Raw genomic sequence first — 20,495 nt, forward strand, 5'->3', positions numbered from 1 at the left:
AACGCAAGGAGATGAAGTCATGGCTTGGGTCCTCAAAGTGAGGTTGGCTCGTCATTGTGGCCTTGATACTTCAACAGGAAGTGGTGCGATTTGTAGAGCCAACTTTGGCTAGTTGTAGAGCCCGCCCCATCTCCCTATCAACGGCAGGAACGTGAATGGAGAGGCAAACCCTCGAGTTACACCAAATAGTGATTATTCCGTCCCGATATTTTCGAGAGTCGAGACCCTCAGCCCCTTCTAGCTAGCGAGCGAGCAACGAACGACTCGTGTCCGTGTTGTCTGTCTAGGGTCCGCCCAGCGTCCCAGCATCTCAGCATCCCAGCGCGCCGACCGATCCACGGTCCATCATCGCATCATCATGTTGTCAAGGCCCCTCCCGTTCCCGTCGTCGCTACACAATGGTCCACCGGCGCATGACAGACTTCACGACCGCGGCGCCTTGTCAGGAAGAGGAGGCGCATAATTTCGTGCACCCGGCAGCTGGGCGACAATGGCTCGGAATCCCTCGGCCGCCGCCTTGTCCATCGCGTCGACTTGAATATCGATCCCCTGGCTGCGCGTCTCGACCGCTTGAAGCCGAGTTTCGATCTTTCGAACCCGCCTCTCGATCTCCTGAACCCAAATTTCGGTTTCTTGATTTCGAGTTTCGGCCATCTGGCACCGATCGTGTAGCTCCTGTTTCTCAGCTCTGAGTTCCGCCGCCTCGACCGCCTTGGCTTCAACTTGTCCGTGGGCACGGGCCATTCCCTCCATAAGCTCGCCTCGTAACTTGTCAATCTTTGCTTCGAAATCGGCCTTCAATCTCTCGATCTCGCGTCTCGATTCGTCCGCCACGGAGGCAATCTGCTCTCTGTTCCTGAGGAGCTCTTCACCGTAGAACCCCGCCTGGGCGATAAAAGTGTTGCGCGGATTGCCATACTGTGCAGCGCATGGGTTGATGTGCGCGTCTGGCGTGGCGGGCACTGGGCAGACAGACTGCTTGAGTCGCTTGACCTCGTCCTCGATCATCGACCCCTTGCGCTTCTCGGGCACGACCGCCGGTTCCTGGCCAGCTGTCGTCGGAGCCGCCAGGTCAGTGGCTGGGCTGTCCGCCTGGCTCGCGACGACGATGTCCTTTTGACCCGGCAGTTTCTTCTCGATGTCGCGGCGGTGCGACCAGTTCTTCGGGAGCATGTCGGTCTCGTAGTCGTCTGCATGCCAGTACTTCTTGAACCTGGCAAACGTCTTGCCGCCCGAGACCTCAGACACTGCGCTGAACCCGAACATGGAACGCGCCATGATGAAGGGAATCCACTGCAGTTGCACCGAATAGCTCTGAAAGACATAGTTCTTGCGGTAGTTGACGGGCATCTCCCCGTCCTGACCGGGGAGGAGTTGCTCAGACGACGACTGCTTCTGCTTCGATTGCACCATCTTGTTCACCAGCAAGACGAAGATTCTCTTGTCGTTCTCGTGGAGATGCGGCTCGAGTCTCGTCCAGAGGTCCTTGAACCGATCGTACCACACCCTGCGAATGTCCGTCACGTCGTCGGACAATGCTGGGTAATGGTCCGTCCGGATCGGGTCGCGCAGGCGGCCGAACTCTGTCAGGTTCGCATTCCGCATCTTTCTCGTTGTATCATCCGACTTGGAGTGGCGCAGCATGCAGGAAGGTGAATATCCAGAGGATCGCGGGTGCAACGACCCTTTGACGTTGAGAGCTGAGGGGAACAGGAAGGAAGATTTGGGCGGGCGGTTATTTCGAAATGGTGTAAATCTATGCGAACACCTCCAAGCCTGTCACCTCCCTGCCCGGCAACGGGGTTTTGAGTATAGCAACCAGGCTGTTCAGTACAGTCACTGCGCTTCTGAGGCAGCCACATGAGTGTCAAGTTCGACATTCGCCTTCGCGGGGCCAAATCATTGCAACACTGCCAACTCTCGTAGGAGGGCCGGTGCGTGCAAGTCGCAAGACGCTGCCGTCCAAGTTGAGAATCAGATCCCCGGGTGGCCAGGGAGCGCGCAAAGCTGTGGAGGAAGCCATTCAACATAAACTATGCAGCAAAGATATCCGCCGTACATATGCCATCGGTCTCGTAACATGAGTAACACCACGCTTCAAACAGTCAACACTGACAACTCCCGGTTCAAGTTCACCATGCCCATGTGGGCCAGCGCGAGTGAAACGCGCCCACAAGCCCAAGTAGCTGCCACGGCCAGGACTAGCCAACAACAGCCTTCATGCTCAGACTCTCCAAGAAGCCTCCAAGATCCTCCTTCTTCACCTCCACCACACAGTGCTCGAAGCTGTCGATCCGCACCCGCGCGTTGGTCTCGGAGACCACCTCTTGAAACGCACTGCCGAATTTGTTGAGGCCATAACCCTTGGCCTGTTCGGCATCGCCATCCTCTGACTCGTCGTCCGATTCGGACGCGTCCGAGCCCTCTGATTCCGTCTCGAGATCGTCGTCATCGTCATCCTGTTGGCCGGATGCACGTCGAGCAGCGCGCTTGTCTTCTCGAATCTTCTCCTTGGCGCGGCGCGACTCCTCTTTCGCCTTGGCCTTTGCCTCCTTCTCATCTCGCCGTTTCTTCGCCGCCTCCCGGTTGAGAAATGTAGTGTCGGGTCCGCCGCCGCCACCAGTGCCAACGACAATGTACACACCGCGCTTCTCGTTTAGGCTCGCCACAACCAGGGGGGTACCTCGTCCGCCGTGAGACAGCTTGCCGTGCGCCTCGCGCTCTTGCTCGGCCAGGGCTTCCCCGATCCAGAGCGACAGCTTCGTTAAAGCAGCTGGATGAGTGAAGAGTCCCACGTCCGGCCCATCCTTGACGACACACATGCGGAAAGCTCGCAGGTGCTTGATCTGTTTCTTGTTAATGAGGGACGTTCCGGTGCGATAGATTGCCCGGTGCAGAAATTGTGCAGTTGGTAGGCCGGCCTTTAAGGCGTCGATGCTGCAGCCATCAAGAATTAGTAGTTGGGGGAGAGAGAAGATGCTCGGCACACTCACTCTTCCAAGGCATCGTACGCTTCCCAGAACCGGCTGACCCACTCTTCACCTTGAGCAAGGTACTCGGCGTCGTCTTCCACTTCGCGGGACACTTGGCTCGCAGGGTAGGCAACGTCTGTTACCTGCGCATGCTTGCCAACCTCCAGGAGGGCGCCTATGACCACGCCAACGTCCTGCGCGCTGAGTGTGGCTCGCCATCCCCAGCTTCTGACGAAACCCCATCCGTCCTTGGCACCGGCGCGATCTTTGCCGTCTGTGTCGACCGCAGGCACCATTTCGTCTAGGTTGTAGAGAGAGCCATATTTGAGAAGTTTGGCTCTCAGCTCCCGCTTGAGCATCATGTCCATGTGCGTATAGCTTTGCTTGCACTGGGCCAAACTGACTCCCATCTTTGCAAGGAGCTTGTGTAGACGCTTGATACCCGTCTCGCTCCATGTCTTGAGCCGCGAGAAGAGATAAGGAGAATGCAGCATGCTGTCGTAGAGGCTCCAGTGGCGGATGAGAAGAAATCGGGGTTCAGGCGACAGGCGAATCGCCGTATCCTCGGGGTTCCGTGCTGTCGTGGGGATGACACCCGTGTTTTCGGTGGCGACCCGGCCGTTCGTAACCTCTGGTGGATTCAAGCGCCGTACTTCATCACGTAACAGCTGTCGCAAGCGAGCTCCTCTGACCCCCATCCATCCCGTCGGCCTTCCTCTATCGGTGCCGCGAATTGCAGCGGCGACGCCTGCCGAGGACTTGCCGTACAGCTCCATGGACGTGACACCGACTATGGTGAGCCAGAGCAGGTCGTTGTCTTCGCGACCCAATTCCGATGCAAGCGAGTACATCATCGAGGATATGGGCTCCGCAAACGACGAGCCCATCTTGTAGTACTGATGGAGGACGGATTCGTTCTCTTGGCGCATACGGAGCAACTTTCGCCGAAGTGTACGAGCAGAAGGCGCCGGCGGAGGTTGTGCTGCAGAAGGGGGTTCGATAGCATCGCTGGATAAACCGAAGTCGGGGTCGCGGAGGGAGATTAGGCCCCTCTGTCTTGGGCGGGGGGAGCTTGGGATCGGACTCGACTGCACCGCCAGTGTTAGAACTCGAACGACTTCCTGCTCGGGTTGCACTTACAGAGTTGCTTCTGCGTCGTTGCCGGGGCCGATCTTCATCGTCACTCGAATCCTCGTCGTGTCCGTCTGACCAGCTCTTCCTCTTTTGACCCGCGCGGGTGGTATCTTGGTGTGAGTTATCCTGCCCCTCGTCGTCATCGTCGCTGAGGCCCAATTCGACCATGTCCTCGTCGACATCGGGCATGTCTACCAGGGCAAGGTAAGCGTTGCGTTCGGCAGCGAGGTCCTCCTCGATATCGCCATCATCAAAGACCACGATACCACCTTTGCCCGCCTGATACCCGTGTCCAATCTGCCCACCTGCCACGCCACTGGGGCTCCTGGACTGGTATGAGTTGGATATATCTGTGGCCGGTTCCAATGGAAAGCCACCGAACACATTCCCCAGGTTCCAAGGTCGATGGGCGTCGATAACCCAGACCTCGACGCCGCCGTAAGTATTTTCCTCGCCATCGGGTTCCAGCTTCAGCAAGGGGCCGAGGTCAACCATGCCTCCCACACCAAGGCACACGACAACACCACCGCTGCCGCCCTGGCTCTCCATCATGGGGACAACAAGCTCCGTGCCGGCCTTTTCGAGGTCGCTGTAGCCGGCGACGGGCTGGATCTTGTGAGGGATGTAGTCATGCTTGAGGAGGCGGGTCAAAATGCGGCAGGCGCAGAGCGAATCGGGCTCGAGTGCCACGAGGATCAGGACAGGCGGCGAGAGCGGATGTCGCGTGTTTTGGAGATGGGTGTAGAGTTTCGATATTAGCGACCGCGGCAGATACATGGCTGGCGATGTTCAGACGCGTGGCGATGCTGAGTCTGGCGTGGATGCATGGATCGCGGTCCTTGGTCGGGGCGACGAGGTGGTGATGGCGGCCGTGATCAATTAAACGCGCCTGACGCGGTGCCGTCGCGCGTGCAGTGTGGCGACCGAACGGGATCTGTAATGCATAAAACACGAAGTATATATATGTGCCAGAGAAAAGTCAATGGCTACTGAAAGACGACTATGCAGGAGGTGGTGACGGCAGCGTGCAGGCGGGGCCTTGGAGGAAGAGGAGCGTTGAGGTTGTCGTCGTGGAACCGGCGTTCAGAGGGCTGGAAGTGTTTACGGGCAGGAGACGCGCTGGACGGCGCCAGTGACGCGCCTTCCATGTGCGCCGCGCGACAAAATTGTGACACCTGGGAGGGAGGGAAGGAACGCCCCGCTTGGCCGGGAGGGCGGGGGCCGAGCCGATGGCTGACGGGGGGGCCTTTACCACTCTGTCGCAGCCACCCACCCAGGTTTCCAGACCTTCTGCCACGCCACGCGCCACACGGCAGACGCGATATGGACGAGCGATTGCAACCAGGAATTGAGGCGATGGCGTTACTGGGCACACTGGGCAAGCAGTCATCGCATCCTGCTGTTCAGCCTATTGGGGTGCTGCACACAGTTCGCCGAGAAAAGTTGCCTTGGACCTGTCGCCTCCCGTAGGCTCCGGGACCGCGACGGCACGCAACCAGCACTGTGACTCTTGCAAATAGGCTACCACGACTTTGTTCTCGCGGCAGTACCAGCACTTGGGCCTAGATGCTCGTCCTCTGGCCGAGTCAGCTCTGTTTCTGAGTTGTCGTCATCTGAAATGCCACAGCCACGTTTGACAGTTGCTCCATCAGATCGGGTCACGAAAGCTTGCTACCTCCAACAAAGGGCGCACAGCCCGACGCTCAGAGACATGCAACAATCTCGATTGAACTGCCCGCCCGCAGCTAAGCGGCCAAGTCTCGTTCACTGGCGCGTAGCTGAGCTGTGCGAGTAGGTCCTTTGGCTTCTACGCTGGCTCAGGTTCATTACCACTCGAGCTCGCACCAGCCGTGCAAGTTACGCCACCAAACCGCCTGTTCTGTCACCTATCCCTCCGTGTGTAGTATGTAAGGCTTGGCACAACTCTGCATCCAACCGCGCAATGGCAAGGCGGAAAAGCAATCAATGGATCCTGCGGGTTGCAGGTCCCCGACGCGGCACGCTGCGGGGGAGACTGCATCTTGCTTTGGCACCATCAAGTTTGGAGCGCACAGCCAAGGGCTAGCTAACAAGCTTCCCATCTGTGCTTGACATCAGCCGCCGGCCTCGCACCTCGACGGCCGTCACTCAACTGCGGAAAGGGAGAGGCACTGCGGAATACTAGCATGCACAAACAACAAATAACTCCGTTAGCGCTTCCCCGGCGGCTCCAGCTTTTGTAGCCGCCGATGCCTCATTCGCCCCCCGCCTGGCTGCTCTACGGCACGAAAAAGGGCCATCCTGCATGGCCCTACCGATATCAGGGCCGTGCCGGGCGATCACTTGTTGGTGCTGAGCACCGGCCGGAGCTTGACGTTTTCCCCGTGCCAACTGCAATTCGCCCTCGCTCACTTGCCTTGTTTGCTTCCGCAATAGACGGCGTCGACTGCACTGGTTCGTACGGGTCACAGGAGCATGGCGCAGCCCGGCAAATATCCCCGTCAAGTCAACTCGAGAGTCGTTCTCGGGTGTCAGAGCCTCACCCGATTTCACTCTAAATCTTCACTTAGTAACACCGCTCGCGGACGGCGCGCCAAGTCAACCGGCTTTGCCTCGTCCACCATCCCGGCCGGAGCACCACCCGCTAGAACCGAAAAGTCGAAAGGCCTCACGGGCCCCATTCGTCCACCCGAATTCTCCGTGGCACCCTAACACTTGCCGCCCGACGCTTGTATCCGGCGAGCGCCACTCCACCCACTTCCAGCAGGTTGGGTCTAGCAAGCCTACCGTCATGTACGACGACCCAGAACCCCGTCCTCGTGCGTGTTGCATGCTTGCCTGTTGCTGATCTGGCACATCCACAGGCCCGGTTCCTCGTCTCACCTAATTGCCGGGACCTCTGCGAGGCTCCCTCCACCCCCCTTTCAAGGCCAACCATCCTTTTCTGTTGTGAACCGACATACGCCAGACGCAACATCTCCGGTGATCGACCGGCAGTTTTAACTACAGCTCACCAGCCCGCGGGCTGTGCTGCGCTTGGTGATCGGTCTCGCGTCTTTGGGCTTCTCACGATGCCGGGGTCCTCACAGTCATGGCCTCCCATCCTTCCGATGACCAGGACGCCACTTCCGACTACGGCGATTCGATAACCACTTCGGAATTCACGTCGCTCAACACCACGAGGCTCCTGCACTCATATGAGCATGGGAGGCGAGTGCTTGTTCCCCGATTGTGCCACGATGTGCTTGAACTGACTCCAATTCCGGCTCAGGCGATATCAGGGCGTTTTGCAAGGGCGGTATGGCATGCCAAACGACGATGCTGAGCAGCTGCGAGAAGGCGTCAAGCACAGACTGTATTCGGACTACATCCTCGAGGGCAAGCTATTCATCGCCCCAGTTGGACCAAGGCCCCAGAAAATTGTCGACCTCGGCACCGGCTTCGGCCTATGGGCGTTGGACGGTTTGTCAACCTCTCGGATCTGGCGAGAGGACATCAGACTGAAATGCTGAATAGTTGCGGAGCAATACCCCAGTGCGCGCGTCATAGGCGTGGACTTGTCCCCCATACAACCCAACTGGCTCCCTCCAAACCTCGAGTTTCGGGTCGAGGACCTCGATGACGAGTATCGGCCATGGACAAATATTTATCTCGGGGCCGATCTGATGCACCTCAGGTTTCTTTTGCCTACTGTGCGCCGCCCTGAACTGCTTCTGCGCAACTGTCTAGAGTGAGAATGTCACAGTCATGTCATATCGGGGCCACGTTGCTGATTGCTTCGCAGGAACCTGAAACCCGGTGGCTGGATCGAGATCCACGACATCATTCCCAAAATCTTCTCAGATGACGGCACTGCAGGTGACAACCATCCCATCCATATCTTGTACAAGCACATCGACGGGCCCTTCTCCAGCGTGTACGGATGGAACCTCCAGTTCCCCCCTTCCGCGCCCCGCATACTGGAGAGCCTCGGCTTCGTCAACATCACGGTCCGGCGCAACGCCATCCCCATCGGCCGGTGGCACAACGACGCCCGCCTCAGAGAGATGGGCGTCTTTAGCCAGAGCCTTCTTTCGGACTGGCTGGTCACCATGTTGCACAGGTACGAGACGCTGGGGCTGGACGCCGACGGGGCGCATAAGCTGGGACAGGACATCCTCGATGCGTTTAACAACCCGCGGATCCACGCACAGCATGATTGGCTTGACGTTTGGGCCCAGAAGCCATTATCGTGAACTGCGTACCGACGATGCGCATGTGAGACATCAGGAGCGTTGTAGCGGTGGTCAGGGGGGGGGGCCTGCGGGTGAAGATGCGACGGACTTTGCAGATGTGAAGGTCCAGAAAACTCGCCCAAACCACTCGCCACATGCCCCCTCCTAGTAGTGCCATCTCCGGCACTCAACGGGCGACCACACTCCTCGGAAGCTACACGGGGTCTGCAGGAGAAGGCCTATACAGCCCGAACGAGCGTGTCGGCCGTTCTGCCAAGGACACGTCACTACAGCACCCTGTGCACGACATGGCAAGCATAGGCATGCCAATGGGGAAGCATAGAAATTTAACTCATGAAGCTTTGGTTTTTAAAAGAGTGGTCTGAGCCACGCGGTGATGGTACATGTAATTCCGAGACTCCATCAATGCCATACCGCCCTATCGTCGCTTGTCGAGATGGTATCCAAAAAGACCAGAGCCAGCGCCAGCATCTGAAAATGCAACCCAGACAAAAACCGCCGTCTCCCCGATGCCTACCTTATATACCGGCATGGTGACTACGTACCGTACATGTTATTTCCTCCGCCAGGAGGCCCCATACCACCCATGCCCCCTCCCATATTCCCGAATCCAGCAAAATTGTTGAATCCCTGCAACGATCCCATGTCTTGGTAGCCGGCCACGAGATATGACCAATCCATGTCGTTCGTGTCATGCACCTGTGCAGAGCCGGGCGGCAACGGCGGAAGAGGACCAGTGCCCGTCATGGACTGATCCACCGACGGGGGAGTCATCATCGCTGGATTCCCAGAGGCACTGTTCGGGGTAGAATGGTCGGTGCCTCGAGACCGCGGGAAGTCTATGGGTGCTTGGTGCAGGCTCGGGTCTTTGCGGTTCTCCGTGCGGGCCTGCCGCCTCTTCTCCGTGCGTTCGCGCAGGACGTTGATGAATCGAGGCGCCTGTGCCTGTTTTCCGTTTTGTCGCTGGGACGTCTCATGGGCATCCCAAGCCTTGCAAAACAGATTGCCAAAGGCTGTATGCATAGGACTGTGCAGGTTATTCATAAGGCCCCTAAGATCGTGATTGGTACCGATCGCCTCCCACGCCCGCTCTACCATGGGGCCGCTCACGCGATGCCGAAGCTCTTGCACTAGAAACATGTAGGCTGGGAAGGGGAAGTGGTGCATCGAGTACCACCTGAATGGCTTCAAACTCTCGGATGACTGAACGACGTTGTCGTACTCAATCATCTGCGTTGCTTGAAGAAACAGGGAGTCCCGTTCAATCTCCTTGATTGGCATCGCCTCCGCATTGTGCATGCGAACCAGGAAGCCGATGATCCGCATCTTGCATAGGCTCTGCCGTGTCATGGTCAAGGTGAAAAAGTGCAGGGGAATCTTGTGGTCGCATTGGGAGAGGTAGGTACCCTCCATGTGGGCGCAGAAACCGTCGAGCGTGTAAGCCGGTGAGTCTTGGCCGACGATTCGGATGGTGGCGGGTTGAGACTTAGCACCGCATGCTTGCGACGATGCTGGACTCCCTTTGTCGGGATTGTGCATTTTGTAGCTATCGCGGTTGCTATTGCTGGCGACTGCCATAGCGATTTCATTCCGAGTGAGGGCAAACAGCATCTCGGTTGGCCCGCTGTGCGGCGTTGGCATCTCCTTGCCCTCAACGTGGAGGTCCGAATCGTTGACGTTAAGAGGCATCTTGCAGTCGCCGCCGGTAGACAGGGCTGTGACGGTCGAGCCAGTCATTTCCCCTATCCGCCGGTCATATCCCACAATGGTCCACCAGAGTCGTCGCCGCTGCTCAACTTCAAACGGAGGGAGGCCGAAGCCCCCAGGGTCCCGGTGAAGACCCATGCGTTGTGCAATGCGCACAGCGATGCCAGTTAAGCAGAACACCTGGCGTGGGTCTACGAACCACCTCACGGCAAACTAAGTTGGTCAGTAGCCATCTAAAAGACATGGAACATGTCCTGAGTGGTGCATACCAGGTAAAGCACGTATGCCTGGAGAGAGTAGAAATCGTGGTTCCGCATGAAGCCCGCATTTAGTAGCGCTTGTTGCAGGGCCGAGAAGTACCGGCCGAGGAGTTCCTTTTTCGGCTCGCCAAACATTCGTTGGACCTCGGCTTCCTCAAGTGATGTGATGGCCATGACATAGATGGCAAACATGAGGCATTCGGTGTTCTTGGGCGCCTTTTCCAGTTGCGAGGTGGCCTCTATGATTTGGCCCTGGACGGTCGGCACATGGGTAATCTTGAGCAGTGGGTTGATATTGTCGATGTATATTTGCCACAGCTGGAATATGCGGATAGTGGAGGGATGGTCGTCGGTGACGGATTCTTTCCTCGCCGGGTTGATGAAGGGGAATCCATCTGAGTCGCTAAACATTTGGTCAAAGGCGCGATGGATGGTCGACCCCTGGACTCCAGGAACCTCGTCATCGGAGGAGTCGTGGAGAAGCTGCTCACTTGCTCGGAACTGGGCGAGATGTCAGTATCATGATTGGGCAGGGGGCATGGCGGCAGCACGGCTACACACTTCTTTGTGGAGAGAGAACCAGGCACCGGCCGTCCTGCGGTGTTACGGTCAGCAGGGTCACGCAGCATAAGGCAATTTGCCGCGATGAAGGGCACAACATACTTTTCGTGGTTGGGCGTCGCCGACGGAGACGCACTGGCTTCTGGCGACGTCTTGAGACCCTCAAAGTCATTCTCGAGCTCTTCGACGTCGTCCATCTGCACCCCGTCGCTCCGCAAGTCCTGGCCAATGGCGTCGAACTTGACTCCGTGCTCACTCAGTAACGTCTCATACTTCTTGAGTCGATCAATGAGATCCTTCTCTTGGAGGCGCTTCTTGCGCCGGCGTGGAGGAGCGGGAGGGACGACTTTGCATTCAACGCCAGCCTTGACGCAGTTTGCGCACGGCTTGTTCTTGTCGCAGCGGACCTTGCGCTGTTGGCAGAGCACACAACTCGTGCCTCGGGTCAGCTTCATGGCCGCCAGGTCCGGCTGGTGCGGCAGCTGCTGCGGCTGTTGTTGCGCGAGGTGGTGGTGAGGCTGCTGCGGAGGTTGGGCCATCGGCGCCGGGCCGGGGTCGGAGCCCTGCGCGGGCGCTGACGGCTCGGACGACATGTCTTATACGTATATGCAACGCCGACAAGGTGCGGTCCGGTAGGTATCCAGGGGCTCGGCGTGATCACTCAGTGGTGGCTCCTCTGCGGCCGGGTGGGTTGACGGGGCAGGCCGGCCCAGAGGCGAAGCGAGGCGACGGGAGGCGAGGCACGGCACGGCGCGGCGCCTGCGCCAAGAATGCTTGGTTCACGCTCCTGTGACTTGCATAGGGCTCGGGGGGTGAAGATGCAGATTCACCGCGATGAGATGCAGCGACCCTGGGCGGTAAGGCTGAGATCGGGCAGGACAGAGGGGCGTTCGGGTGCGGGAGTGGCCTGTTGTGTCCGGCGTGAGCGAGCAAGCGCGCGCTGCCCGTCTCCGGGGCTCAGGAAGCACACCAGTCGACGACCGTCTGCGAACGCGAGACAGGGAAGGCACCGGACCGGATCCAGAGGCGGGGAAACTAACGGGCTTACGGGTTGCCTGTCGACGATGGTCGCCCGTCTGGCCGCGGGCGCTGCACGGAGTACGGAGTACGGACGAGGTGGCGCCCGAGCGGGTGGGTGTTCAATGACTTCAATGGTTCGAAATGCCGGGGCCGCGGCGGCCTCGTCCGGGAAAACGCTGGATCGAATGCGCCGCCTCGCCTGGCAGCACGCGCGTTCAATTTTTCCGTCGTCGCAGCAAATCGGCCCAGGCACGCTGGCAACGTCGCTGGGAGAAGAGAGAGGCACAGGCAGCTGCTGATGTCGGAGGCCAAGATGCCCCTCTCGGTCCCGAGCCACCAGCGTCTCTTGCCCAGTCGCCCGGGTATCGGTTAGATAGATAATTCCCAAAACGGCATGGCGCCACCAACCGGGCAGCAACGAGCCCAGATCGCACCCGAGCCCGTGCCTGCCGTCTGGACGGTCGCGTCCCACGAGGCACTGGATGGAGTGATTCGAGTCACAGCATTGCGCGTTCAGGCGCCCGCCGCCGTCGCGAACAGCCAATTCCACGCTCACGACCCCTGATTGCTAAGCTTCAAGAGGCTCGCAAACATGTCCGAGCCCGAGACTAGGAAGAAAATGTTTGCCGTCCACTGCGGGTCGGCCTGAATCCCGACAGCCACCAGCTCACCCGTATAAGATGATAAGTAACATGGCCCGTCTCAGTCTGAATGCGACGACATGGCGCCTCGATCTCGATAGCAACAACTATTGTGCCCGCCATTTATGACATCTCACTCGCTCGCTTTCATTTCATTTCGTGGAATTACCCTTCCTTCCCGCTCTACAGAGTACGACTTGTAGGAAGCAGCTGCGGCTTCACGATGGCCATCGACCAGTCGAGCAAGTCGATTGAAGCCAACGCCGACAGAAACTCTCTGTCTTCGGTTAGCACAACAATCAAGGATGCAAAGAAGAACAACGATTCGGAGGCAGCGCATGAGAATGGAGCATGCGAGCCAGAATCCGAGAAGCCGCAACAATCCGGTCCTGCCTTTCAAGATGAGGCCGAAAAGAATTACAAGCCCAAGACGGCCCAGTTCTGGCTCGTCATGCTCTCCGCCTTTGTCGCCATGTTCCTCGTCGCCTTAGACCGGACCATCTTGTCGACAGCCATCCCTCGCATCACCGACGACTTTGGCAGCCTGGGTGACATTGGCTGGTACGGCGCGGCTTACATGCTCACGACGGCAGCCTTTCAGCTCGTGTTTGGGCGGATATACCGCTTCTACAACCTGCGCTGGACATTTTTGACGTGCATCATAATTTTCGAGGTGGGCTCGGCACTCTGTGGCGCCGCACCGAACTCGCCCGTCTTCATTGTCGGCCGCTCCATCGCTGGTCTGGGCTCTGCTGGCATCATGACAGGCTCCATGTTGATTGTCATTCCCATGGTGCCGCTTCACAAGCGACCAATGTTTCAATGTACGCTGAGCGCCATTCCAGGCTGCCTGCTTTTATGCTAACTTTCTCACAGCCATGTTCGGAATGGTATTTGGTATATCCTCTGTCGCCGGGCCCTTGATCGGCGGAGCCTTTACTGAGCGAGCAACCTGGAGGTGGTGCTTCTACATGAACCTTCCCATCGGCGCCGTGGCTTTCGTCTTTCTCTTCTTCTTCCTGAGCACGGCCAGCAAGCCACAGCAACCTGCAACGACCAAAGAGAAGATTATGCGACTAGATCCGCTGGGCACTTTCTTCTTCGTCCCATCCACTGTCTCGCTTATCCTGGCGCTGCATTGGGGAGGGTCTACGTACCCGTGGAGTAACTGGCGCATCATCCTGCTGTTCATCATGTTCGCCCTGTTGGGTCTCGCATTTGCCGCCGTGCAAATTAAGATGCCCGAAAGCGCAACCCTACCAGTGCGCATCATTACGCAGCGATCCATCCTCGCTGGTACGTTCTTCATGCTGTTCCTCGCCGGGGGCATGATTGTGAGCGTCTACTATATTCCACTCTGGTGTAGGTTGGCCCCTTTGCCCCTTTTGTCATCTGATCTGCTGCTTACAGTCTCGTAGTTCAAACAACACACGGGATCGACCCGGTCAAGTCAGGCATTTACACGATCCCCCTTGTGCTCAGTCTGGTCATCGCTGGTATCTTGTCGGCGGCTTTCACGCAGAAAATCGGATACTATGTCCCGTCCATGATTCTCTGCGCTTGCATTACGGCTATCGGACAGGGCTTGATGACCACATTCACGCCGTCCACTGGGTCGTCGCACTGGATCGCCTACCAGTTTCTGACCGGTTTCGGTGTCGGTCTTGGCATGCAAACTGTTGGCCTGGCTGTACAGGCAACTCTCGCCAAGGATGATATCCCGAGCGGTTTGGCTGTGACTTTCTTCGCCCAGCAACTGGGTGGCGCCATCTTTGTCTCTGTCGGCCAGACAATTCTCAGTGGTTTATTGGTGTCCCAACTGTCCCACCTGCCCGGGCTGGACCCCGAAATGATTGTCAAGACCGGCGCGACTGAGCTTCGGCACGTGGTCCCACCGCAGTATTTTGACACTGTCGTTGACGCGTACAATTACGCCTGTACGAGGATTTTCTTCTCGGGCGTTGCGCTGGCGGGTGCCCAGCTCCTCTGTGCCTCGTGCATGGAATGGCGGAGTATCAAGAAGGGCAAGCAGACGCCGCCTCTGCAGGATCCAAGCGAAGAGTAGGGTCTTTTTGAAGCTGGTCTTGGGAGCACATGAGTAATCTGTTTGATCCTCGGAAGCTAATGAGAAGCACTAATGGCTGAGTATGGGAAGTGGGGGATACACGGTCAGGTAGGTTACAGGTATGGTCACTGGAAACACAGCATACAACAAGGAGTTTTGGGGAAAGCATCACTTGAGCATCATTGTTGGAGCCTCATCACAACTCAGTTATCGCCTATGTAGCGCGGCATGTAGATATATACCCTAGATAGTTTCAAATGCATCCTGAACGCACGCAGATGGGTCAACAAGAAGGTCCTTATCAAGCAAGTGCCCGGGCACAGCGGGTGATAACTGCGAACACCACTTCCACCGGCTTTTGCATATGGTGCCCCTTCATATGCAGTTAATCATGCTACGAGCTTATTCTTGTAGAGTCCAGGCTTCCTGATCTGCTACGTCAGAGTTGGACTCGAAATGACTTACACGTCGTGTTGCCTTAGTCAGCGAGCGCCAGTGACAATTCGTGGGCTGCCGCACCTTCCAAACACCACCGAACGCGGGGCAGCTGCTTCCCACTTCCACCCGCCACCACGACTTCCCTCGATACAGGGTGTCACCCATCGACAACGGAACCAGAGGCGCACCATCCTATCTCTCAATATCGTCCTCCTCACAAAAGGCACAATCGTTCACTGCGCCGTATCTGCAGCGACGCAGCCCAGCTGTCGGCCGCCTGTAGGCAGCATGGACTCCCGGAGCTCCAACCCGCTCCTGTCGAGCCAGAGGAGCTCGCAGCTCCAGGCCGTCCTCCATCCTCTCGTCCTGCTCACGATATCCGACTACATCACCCGACATACTCTACGCCAGCAGACGGGCCCCATCGTCGGCGCCCTTCTTGGTCAGCAGAATGGCCGCGAGATCACCATCGAGCATGCCTTTGAATGCCACACGTCGGCAGCACCGACCGTCGAGGGTGGTTTTCTGCTCGACGCGGAGAAGTTCTCATCGAGGCTAGAGCAAAGTAGGCGGCCCTGGACGTACGCACATCTTGGATTGCCTAACGCTCTTTATAGTGGTTCAGGTGCACAAGGAGCGGCAGCTGGACTTTGTCGGCTGGTACACTCTCCTCCCCTCCACCGGCCCGACGCCGACAATCATCCCCATCCATAGTCAAATTCTACGAATTTGGAATGAGTCCGCAATACTCTTGGGCTTCCACCCCGAAGAAGCAGTGAATCATTCGGTCGGTGGCAAGCTTCCGCTCACGATATACGAGAGCAACTACGAGGTCGACGAGCTCAGGGCGGATCAAGATGGCGAGGACAGGAAAATGGACGACGGCGAATCCAAGCTGAAGCTCAAGTTCCGCGAGGCCCCGTACTCAGTTGAGACGGACGAGACGGAGATGATCAGTATGAATTACGTTGCCTCTGGAGGAGGCAGCGCTGCGGCAGCCGCCCCGCCAAAAGAGGAACGCCCGACGCGGTCTGTCGAGTCCAACGGCAAGGGAAAGCGGCGGCTAGTTGAAAGCAACGTCGATGACATCAAGGAGCAGGCACTCGACGAAGAAAATGTGCCCCTGACTCGAGAGGAAGAGGAGACCCTCGCATCGCTCATCACCAAGGCCAACGCCATAAAGATGCTGCACTCTCGAATTCGGCTGCTCGTCGCGTACCTAGAGCGGCTGCCGTCATCCTTTGTCAACGGTGAGACGGCTGATGACGACAGTATGGACACGGATAACACAGCGCCTTCCCTGCCAATCCTGCGGCAGATCCAGGCCCTTGTCAGTCGACTGGACCTGATCATCCCGTCCGACCAGGAGGCCTATGAAAAGGAGATGCACCAGGAGGCCAACAACGTCCACCTACTCGGCTTGCTCAATCAAATGATGCAAGGCGTAACCGAAGCGCGCCAGGTGGGCAAGAAGTTCCACATCATAGAGTCGGCCAAGTCGAGCGGCCGCCGAGGCGCATCGGACTTTCAGGGGAGCTCGTCTTTCAACTTGCCAGGAGCGGGGGAGCTGCTCATCTAGAAAAGAAGAGCAAACCCGCCACAGAGCGAGGATTGGCACCATAAAGGTCGCCGGGCGTCGGAGAGGGCATGGCGTTAGCTCGTCTACAGGAGTTTGGGAGGATCATGACGGCTGCGGAGGCATTTGGGAGCTACGTTCTCGCTCGATACAGTAGCTATGCACCATGGGCTTTACATATTGGTCATAACAAGCAAGCATTGGCTGGCCTTCGCTGGCTCTTATGTTAACAAGGACACACGAGTGACGGAATGACAAGGTCAAATTCCAGGCCTTTCCAGCTTACACAAGGTTAATTGAACAGCTACGGTGCCGGAAGAGGCATGAAGCCTGAGGGCAAGCGCACATAAATAACAAGAAGGGCATACTGAAGCGCATGTGCCCTGTCAAGCGTCCGCCTCCGCACCGCCTGCGTCGTCATAGTCGTCGTCAGTCTACCCCAGCCACTCTTCAGAAGGTGCTCGTCGCGAGCCGGCTCGCCGCGTTTCTCGCGTCGATACGGTCGTCGTCATCCTCGTTCACTCCCGTCAGACCCGCGTGAGCGCCGCCCGCGCCGCCGGCCTTGCCCTGGCCGGCCTCGCGCTCGTCATCGCCGTCACCCTCCTCGGCGACCTTGCCCATGAAGCTGCTGGAGACGCTTCGGCTCGTGGCGTCGGAGCGCCGCGGCACGCCGCTCCACGCGTCCCCCTTGGGGCCTTGGCTGGCGGCCATGCTGGCGCGACGAACGGTAGGGTGCGCCTCGCGGCCGAGACGGCTGAGGCCGCCGGAGGCATCGATGGAGCGGATGTCTGGCCGCACAGTCTCCAGGAGAGCCAGCGTCCGCCGCTCAGCCTCGATTTCACGGCAGACGTACTCGCGGATGCTCAGGCGGAGGTCCGCAGCAGTGCGAGAGAACCACTTCCGTCGCTCCTGGACGAGGTTCTGTGTCACGCGATTCGTCTTGTTGTAGAGCGTCTGCTCGTTTTGTCGGGCCTCGTCCAGGGCCGCAATGGCTTCGTCGACCTTTTCGCGTCGCACGCTTGAGCTGGCCTTGAGCCGGTCGGCGGCGTTGAGCTTGCTTCGCGTGGCCTCCTGTGCTTGAAGGAACTCCCGAATGAGGATTTGACGGTTCGTCAAGGACTCCTTGACGATAAAGGAGTCCTGGGAGTGGTACTGGAATGGGTCCCCGATTGTGGCCGCCTCAGCTGTCGCTTGAGCGGCGTGATAGTCGCCGACAGTCTGCACGACCTTGCCGAGCTTTCTGTAGGCATTGGCCAGACCGGGGTGGGGCTCCTGAACGTTCATGCTGCCCAGCTTGACTCCGTAGTCAGATTCCGCGAGACCCAGGCCTGTATTTGGTCAGAGTCTGTTGCAAAAGCTGAGTAGATCTGTCAGTCACTTACCTCGTCTGGCCTTGACCATCTTGTCAACCTTGTGACCGGCGTCCATGGTACCGAGATAAAACAACTTGACCGTAGGTCGGGCATCCGCCAACTCAGGGGTATCATCTGGAGGGGGCGCAAACTGCTTCAAGATCTTCCGGCGCACGCCCGTCGCGGGCTGCTTCATCTTTACTAGGGGGCTATAGCCAAAGTCGCTCTCGACAAAAAGAATCATCTCGTCATCCCTCATCAGGACGTCGCTGCTGCAAACGTAGTTAAACCACCGCTGCATCATGGCCTTGACGCGAGTCTCGTCCTCATCGGTGCCAGCCCCAGCCGCCGTGACAGCAGGCGGGACTGCGGGAACCAGGGCCTCGGGGTTGGCGGATATCAAATGATCGGCAAGCTTAACGAACTCGGAGTGCAGACGCCTAACATCGCGATATTGGGTCGTCCGGAACCGTGGAAGGTTTGTCTTCAGAGGGTCAGCTTGGACAGTTCAATGAGGTGGGGTTTAGCGTAGGCGGCATTTACATGAACATCGAACCGCAACACGGGATCCTTCTTGCCGGTTCGCTCAAGCCCGGTGATTTTTGCCTGCAGCCTGTACTGAGGCTGAGCTGGTTTGGGTGGTTGCCGTGCCTGCTCTGGCTGCACATGCGGAGCGGCGGCTGGTTGGAACGGAGGCTCAGCCTGCGAGGTGTGCTCGGAGACCACGGCTTGCGAGTCGCCAACCGCCTCTGCTGCACTGGCCTCACTCGCCAGAGAGTCTCCGGCCTCGCCTTCAGTGCCCGACTCGGTCGTGGCGGTTCCAGGGCGCTGGAATCCCTCCCCCTCAACGGCCGCCGGCCCGAGACCGTTGGAGTTCTCAGGCGTATACGGGAATGGCGGCGGCTCGGTAGCGGCGTTGCCAAAGGCGGTGCGACTGTGGTGCGGCGAAGATCGGGGCGAGTTACCCCAGGGCGAGGCACCGGCCGGATCCTCGGCCTCATTAATGGACGCGCTGTAGTCCATGGCGATGGATGCCGCGTGCGCTGCGGGGAGGATGACGTTGCGTGGCCTCGGTCGGCGCGTGCGGAGCTAGCTTGGCTTCTTCGGAAGAAGTCGCGGGGATACAGCTGGCGAGGCTTCAAGCATCGACCATGGTGCGGATAATAAAGCGGCGTCAATGCTTGCGATGCCGTGGTGGTGAGGACGAGCAATGGCCAGCTGCGGGCGCGACGGTGACGCAAGGTGCCGGGCTGTGGAACGGGGAACTGCTGAGGTGCGGCCATGCGACGACGGGAGGCAGCGAGGCCACAATGGCGGGCGCCTGCTCCTCCGCAGCGGTGCAGCTCACCTCAGCCACAGGCACAGCCATAGCCGCCATTGGCCCAGGAGACGCGGCTTCGTCGACCGCCCAGCAGCGCTGCAGAAGCTCACGTATCAGGCCCGGTTGGGCTTAGTGCGGGGCAGCTGGACAAAATTTACTGACATGGGCTGCAGCGTCCTGGTTGAGACTCGCGGGCGAAGCTTTCAGTGACATTCGCATAAACAATTGTCGACTTCGCCGAACTCCTGCGATTCTCTCCGGTGGTCGCAAACCCAACACACAAACCCATCTCATATTGTCTTCTTCCAATCACAAAAAATGGGCAAGAAGAGGTCACGCGAGGATGCGCCGCCCGCTGATGCCGGGGTCGACAAGATGGACCAGGACAGCGGTGACGACGAGGCAAGCCCTTGACACGGTCGCGAAGAGAAGTCTCTGGCGTCCCGCTAACAAAAGAACCAGGACTTCGACATGGTAGACGTTGAGTTTGAGTGGTTCAACTACGACCCCGAAATCGACTTCCACGGCGTCAAGTCGCTCCTGCGACAACTCTTCGACGTCGACGCCAACCTCTTCAACATGTCCGCGCTGTCCGACCTCATCCTGTCGCAGCCGACCATTGGCTCGACCGTCAAGGTCGACGGCAAGGCGACCGACCCCTACGCCATGATCACCGCGCTCAACACGCACGAGACCCGCGACAAGGAGCCCATGAAGGACATCCTCCAATACCTGGTCGAAAAGGCACAAACCAATGAGGCGCTCGCTGCGGTTCCGGAGCTCATCAAGGGAGGCAAGCACGTCGGCCTGGTCTTCTCGGAGCGGCTCATCAACGTCCCAGCGGAGATCAGCCCGCCCATGTACTCGATGCTCATCGACGAGGTGGAAGCCGCCGTCGAGGACAAGGAGCCCTACGAGTTTACGCATTACCTGATCCTCTCCAAGACGTACCAGGAGGTCGAGTCGACCCTCGACGTGGAGGACAGGAAACGCAAAAAGGCCAAGGAAGAGTCGTCAACGTATTACTTCCACCCCGAGGACGAGGTCCTCCAGAAACACGCCCTGGCGTACGGCAACTTCCCTTACACAAAGGAGAGCGATGCCGTGGCAGACAGCAAGCGAGCGTTCCAGGAGATGGGCATCAAGGCATTTGGGCACATGATTTTGATCGAGGCGAGCAAATTTGAAGGCGCGGTCAAGGCTATTAACGAGTACCTAAGCCCAACCCAATAAT

General features: G+C 58.4%; 8 protein-coding genes across 8 annotated transcripts; 4 read left to right on the forward strand and 4 right to left on the reverse strand.

Moving 5' to 3' along the window:
• Positions 1–423: 423 nt before the first annotated feature.
• PLICBS_001050 (uncharacterized protein) lies at positions 424–1,644 on the reverse strand (the record flags this gene model as incomplete). Its single annotated transcript, XM_018317879.2, has 1 exon — positions 424–1,644. One exon carries the CDS (start codon positions 1,642–1,644, stop codon positions 424–426), a length of 1,221 nt encoding a protein of 406 aa, XP_018183404.2.
• Positions 1,645–2,201: 557 nt separating this feature from the next.
• On the reverse strand, positions 2,202–4,883 carry PLICBS_001051 (uncharacterized protein; the record flags this gene model as incomplete). The annotated part of the gene is made up of 3 exons (XM_018317878.2): positions 2,202–2,937; positions 2,994–4,060; positions 4,113–4,883. The coding sequence occupies 3 exons, from the start codon at positions 4,881–4,883 to the stop codon at positions 2,202–2,204; spliced, it is 2,574 nt and encodes an 857-aa protein (XP_018183403.2).
• Positions 4,884–7,390: 2,507 nt separating this feature from the next.
• Positions 7,391–8,320, forward strand: PLICBS_001052 (uncharacterized protein; the record flags this gene model as incomplete). The annotated part of the gene is made up of 3 exons (XM_018317877.2): positions 7,391–7,547; positions 7,602–7,815; positions 7,870–8,320. 3 exons carry the CDS (start codon positions 7,391–7,393, stop codon positions 8,318–8,320), a joined length of 822 nt encoding a protein of 273 aa, XP_018183402.2.
• Positions 8,321–8,857: 537 nt separating this feature from the next.
• On the reverse strand, positions 8,858–11,441 carry PLICBS_001053 (uncharacterized protein; the record flags this gene model as incomplete). Its single annotated transcript, XM_018317876.2, has 4 exons — positions 8,858–10,240; positions 10,297–10,788; positions 10,849–10,882; positions 10,951–11,441. 4 exons carry the CDS (start codon positions 11,439–11,441, stop codon positions 8,858–8,860), a joined length of 2,400 nt encoding a protein of 799 aa, XP_018183401.1.
• A 1,291-nt stretch (positions 11,442–12,732) lies between these two features.
• On the forward strand, positions 12,733–14,574 carry PLICBS_001054 (uncharacterized protein; the record flags this gene model as incomplete). The annotated part of the gene is made up of 3 exons (XM_018317875.2): positions 12,733–13,333; positions 13,386–13,871; positions 13,928–14,574. 3 exons carry the CDS (start codon positions 12,733–12,735, stop codon positions 14,572–14,574), a joined length of 1,734 nt encoding a protein of 577 aa, XP_018183400.2.
• A 726-nt stretch (positions 14,575–15,300) lies between these two features.
• PLICBS_001055 (uncharacterized protein) lies at positions 15,301–16,591 on the forward strand (the record flags this gene model as incomplete). Its single annotated transcript, XM_018317874.2, has 2 exons — positions 15,301–15,577; positions 15,630–16,591. The coding sequence occupies 2 exons, from the start codon at positions 15,301–15,303 to the stop codon at positions 16,589–16,591; spliced, it is 1,239 nt and encodes a 412-aa protein (XP_018183399.2).
• A 447-nt stretch (positions 16,592–17,038) lies between these two features.
• PLICBS_001056 (vacuolar protein sorting-associated protein 17) lies at positions 17,039–18,963 on the reverse strand (the record flags this gene model as incomplete). The annotated part of the gene is made up of 3 exons (XM_018317873.2): positions 17,039–17,916; positions 17,971–18,424; positions 18,484–18,963. 3 exons carry the CDS (start codon positions 18,961–18,963, stop codon positions 17,039–17,041), a joined length of 1,812 nt encoding a protein of 603 aa, XP_018183398.2.
• Positions 18,964–19,579: 616 nt separating this feature from the next.
• On the forward strand, positions 19,580–20,494 carry PLICBS_001057 (Mss4p nuclear export; the record flags this gene model as incomplete). Its single annotated transcript, XM_018317872.2, has 2 exons — positions 19,580–19,652; positions 19,740–20,494. The coding sequence occupies 2 exons, from the start codon at positions 19,580–19,582 to the stop codon at positions 20,492–20,494; spliced, it is 828 nt and encodes a 275-aa protein (XP_018183397.2).
• Position 20,495: the final 1 nt, after the last annotated feature.

This window comes from Purpureocillium lilacinum, assembly GCF_023168085.1.
Source record: "Purpureocillium lilacinum CBS 284.36 DNA, scaffold_1, whole genome shotgun sequence".
NCBI lineage: Eukaryota > Fungi > Ascomycota > Sordariomycetes > Hypocreales > Ophiocordycipitaceae > Purpureocillium > Purpureocillium lilacinum.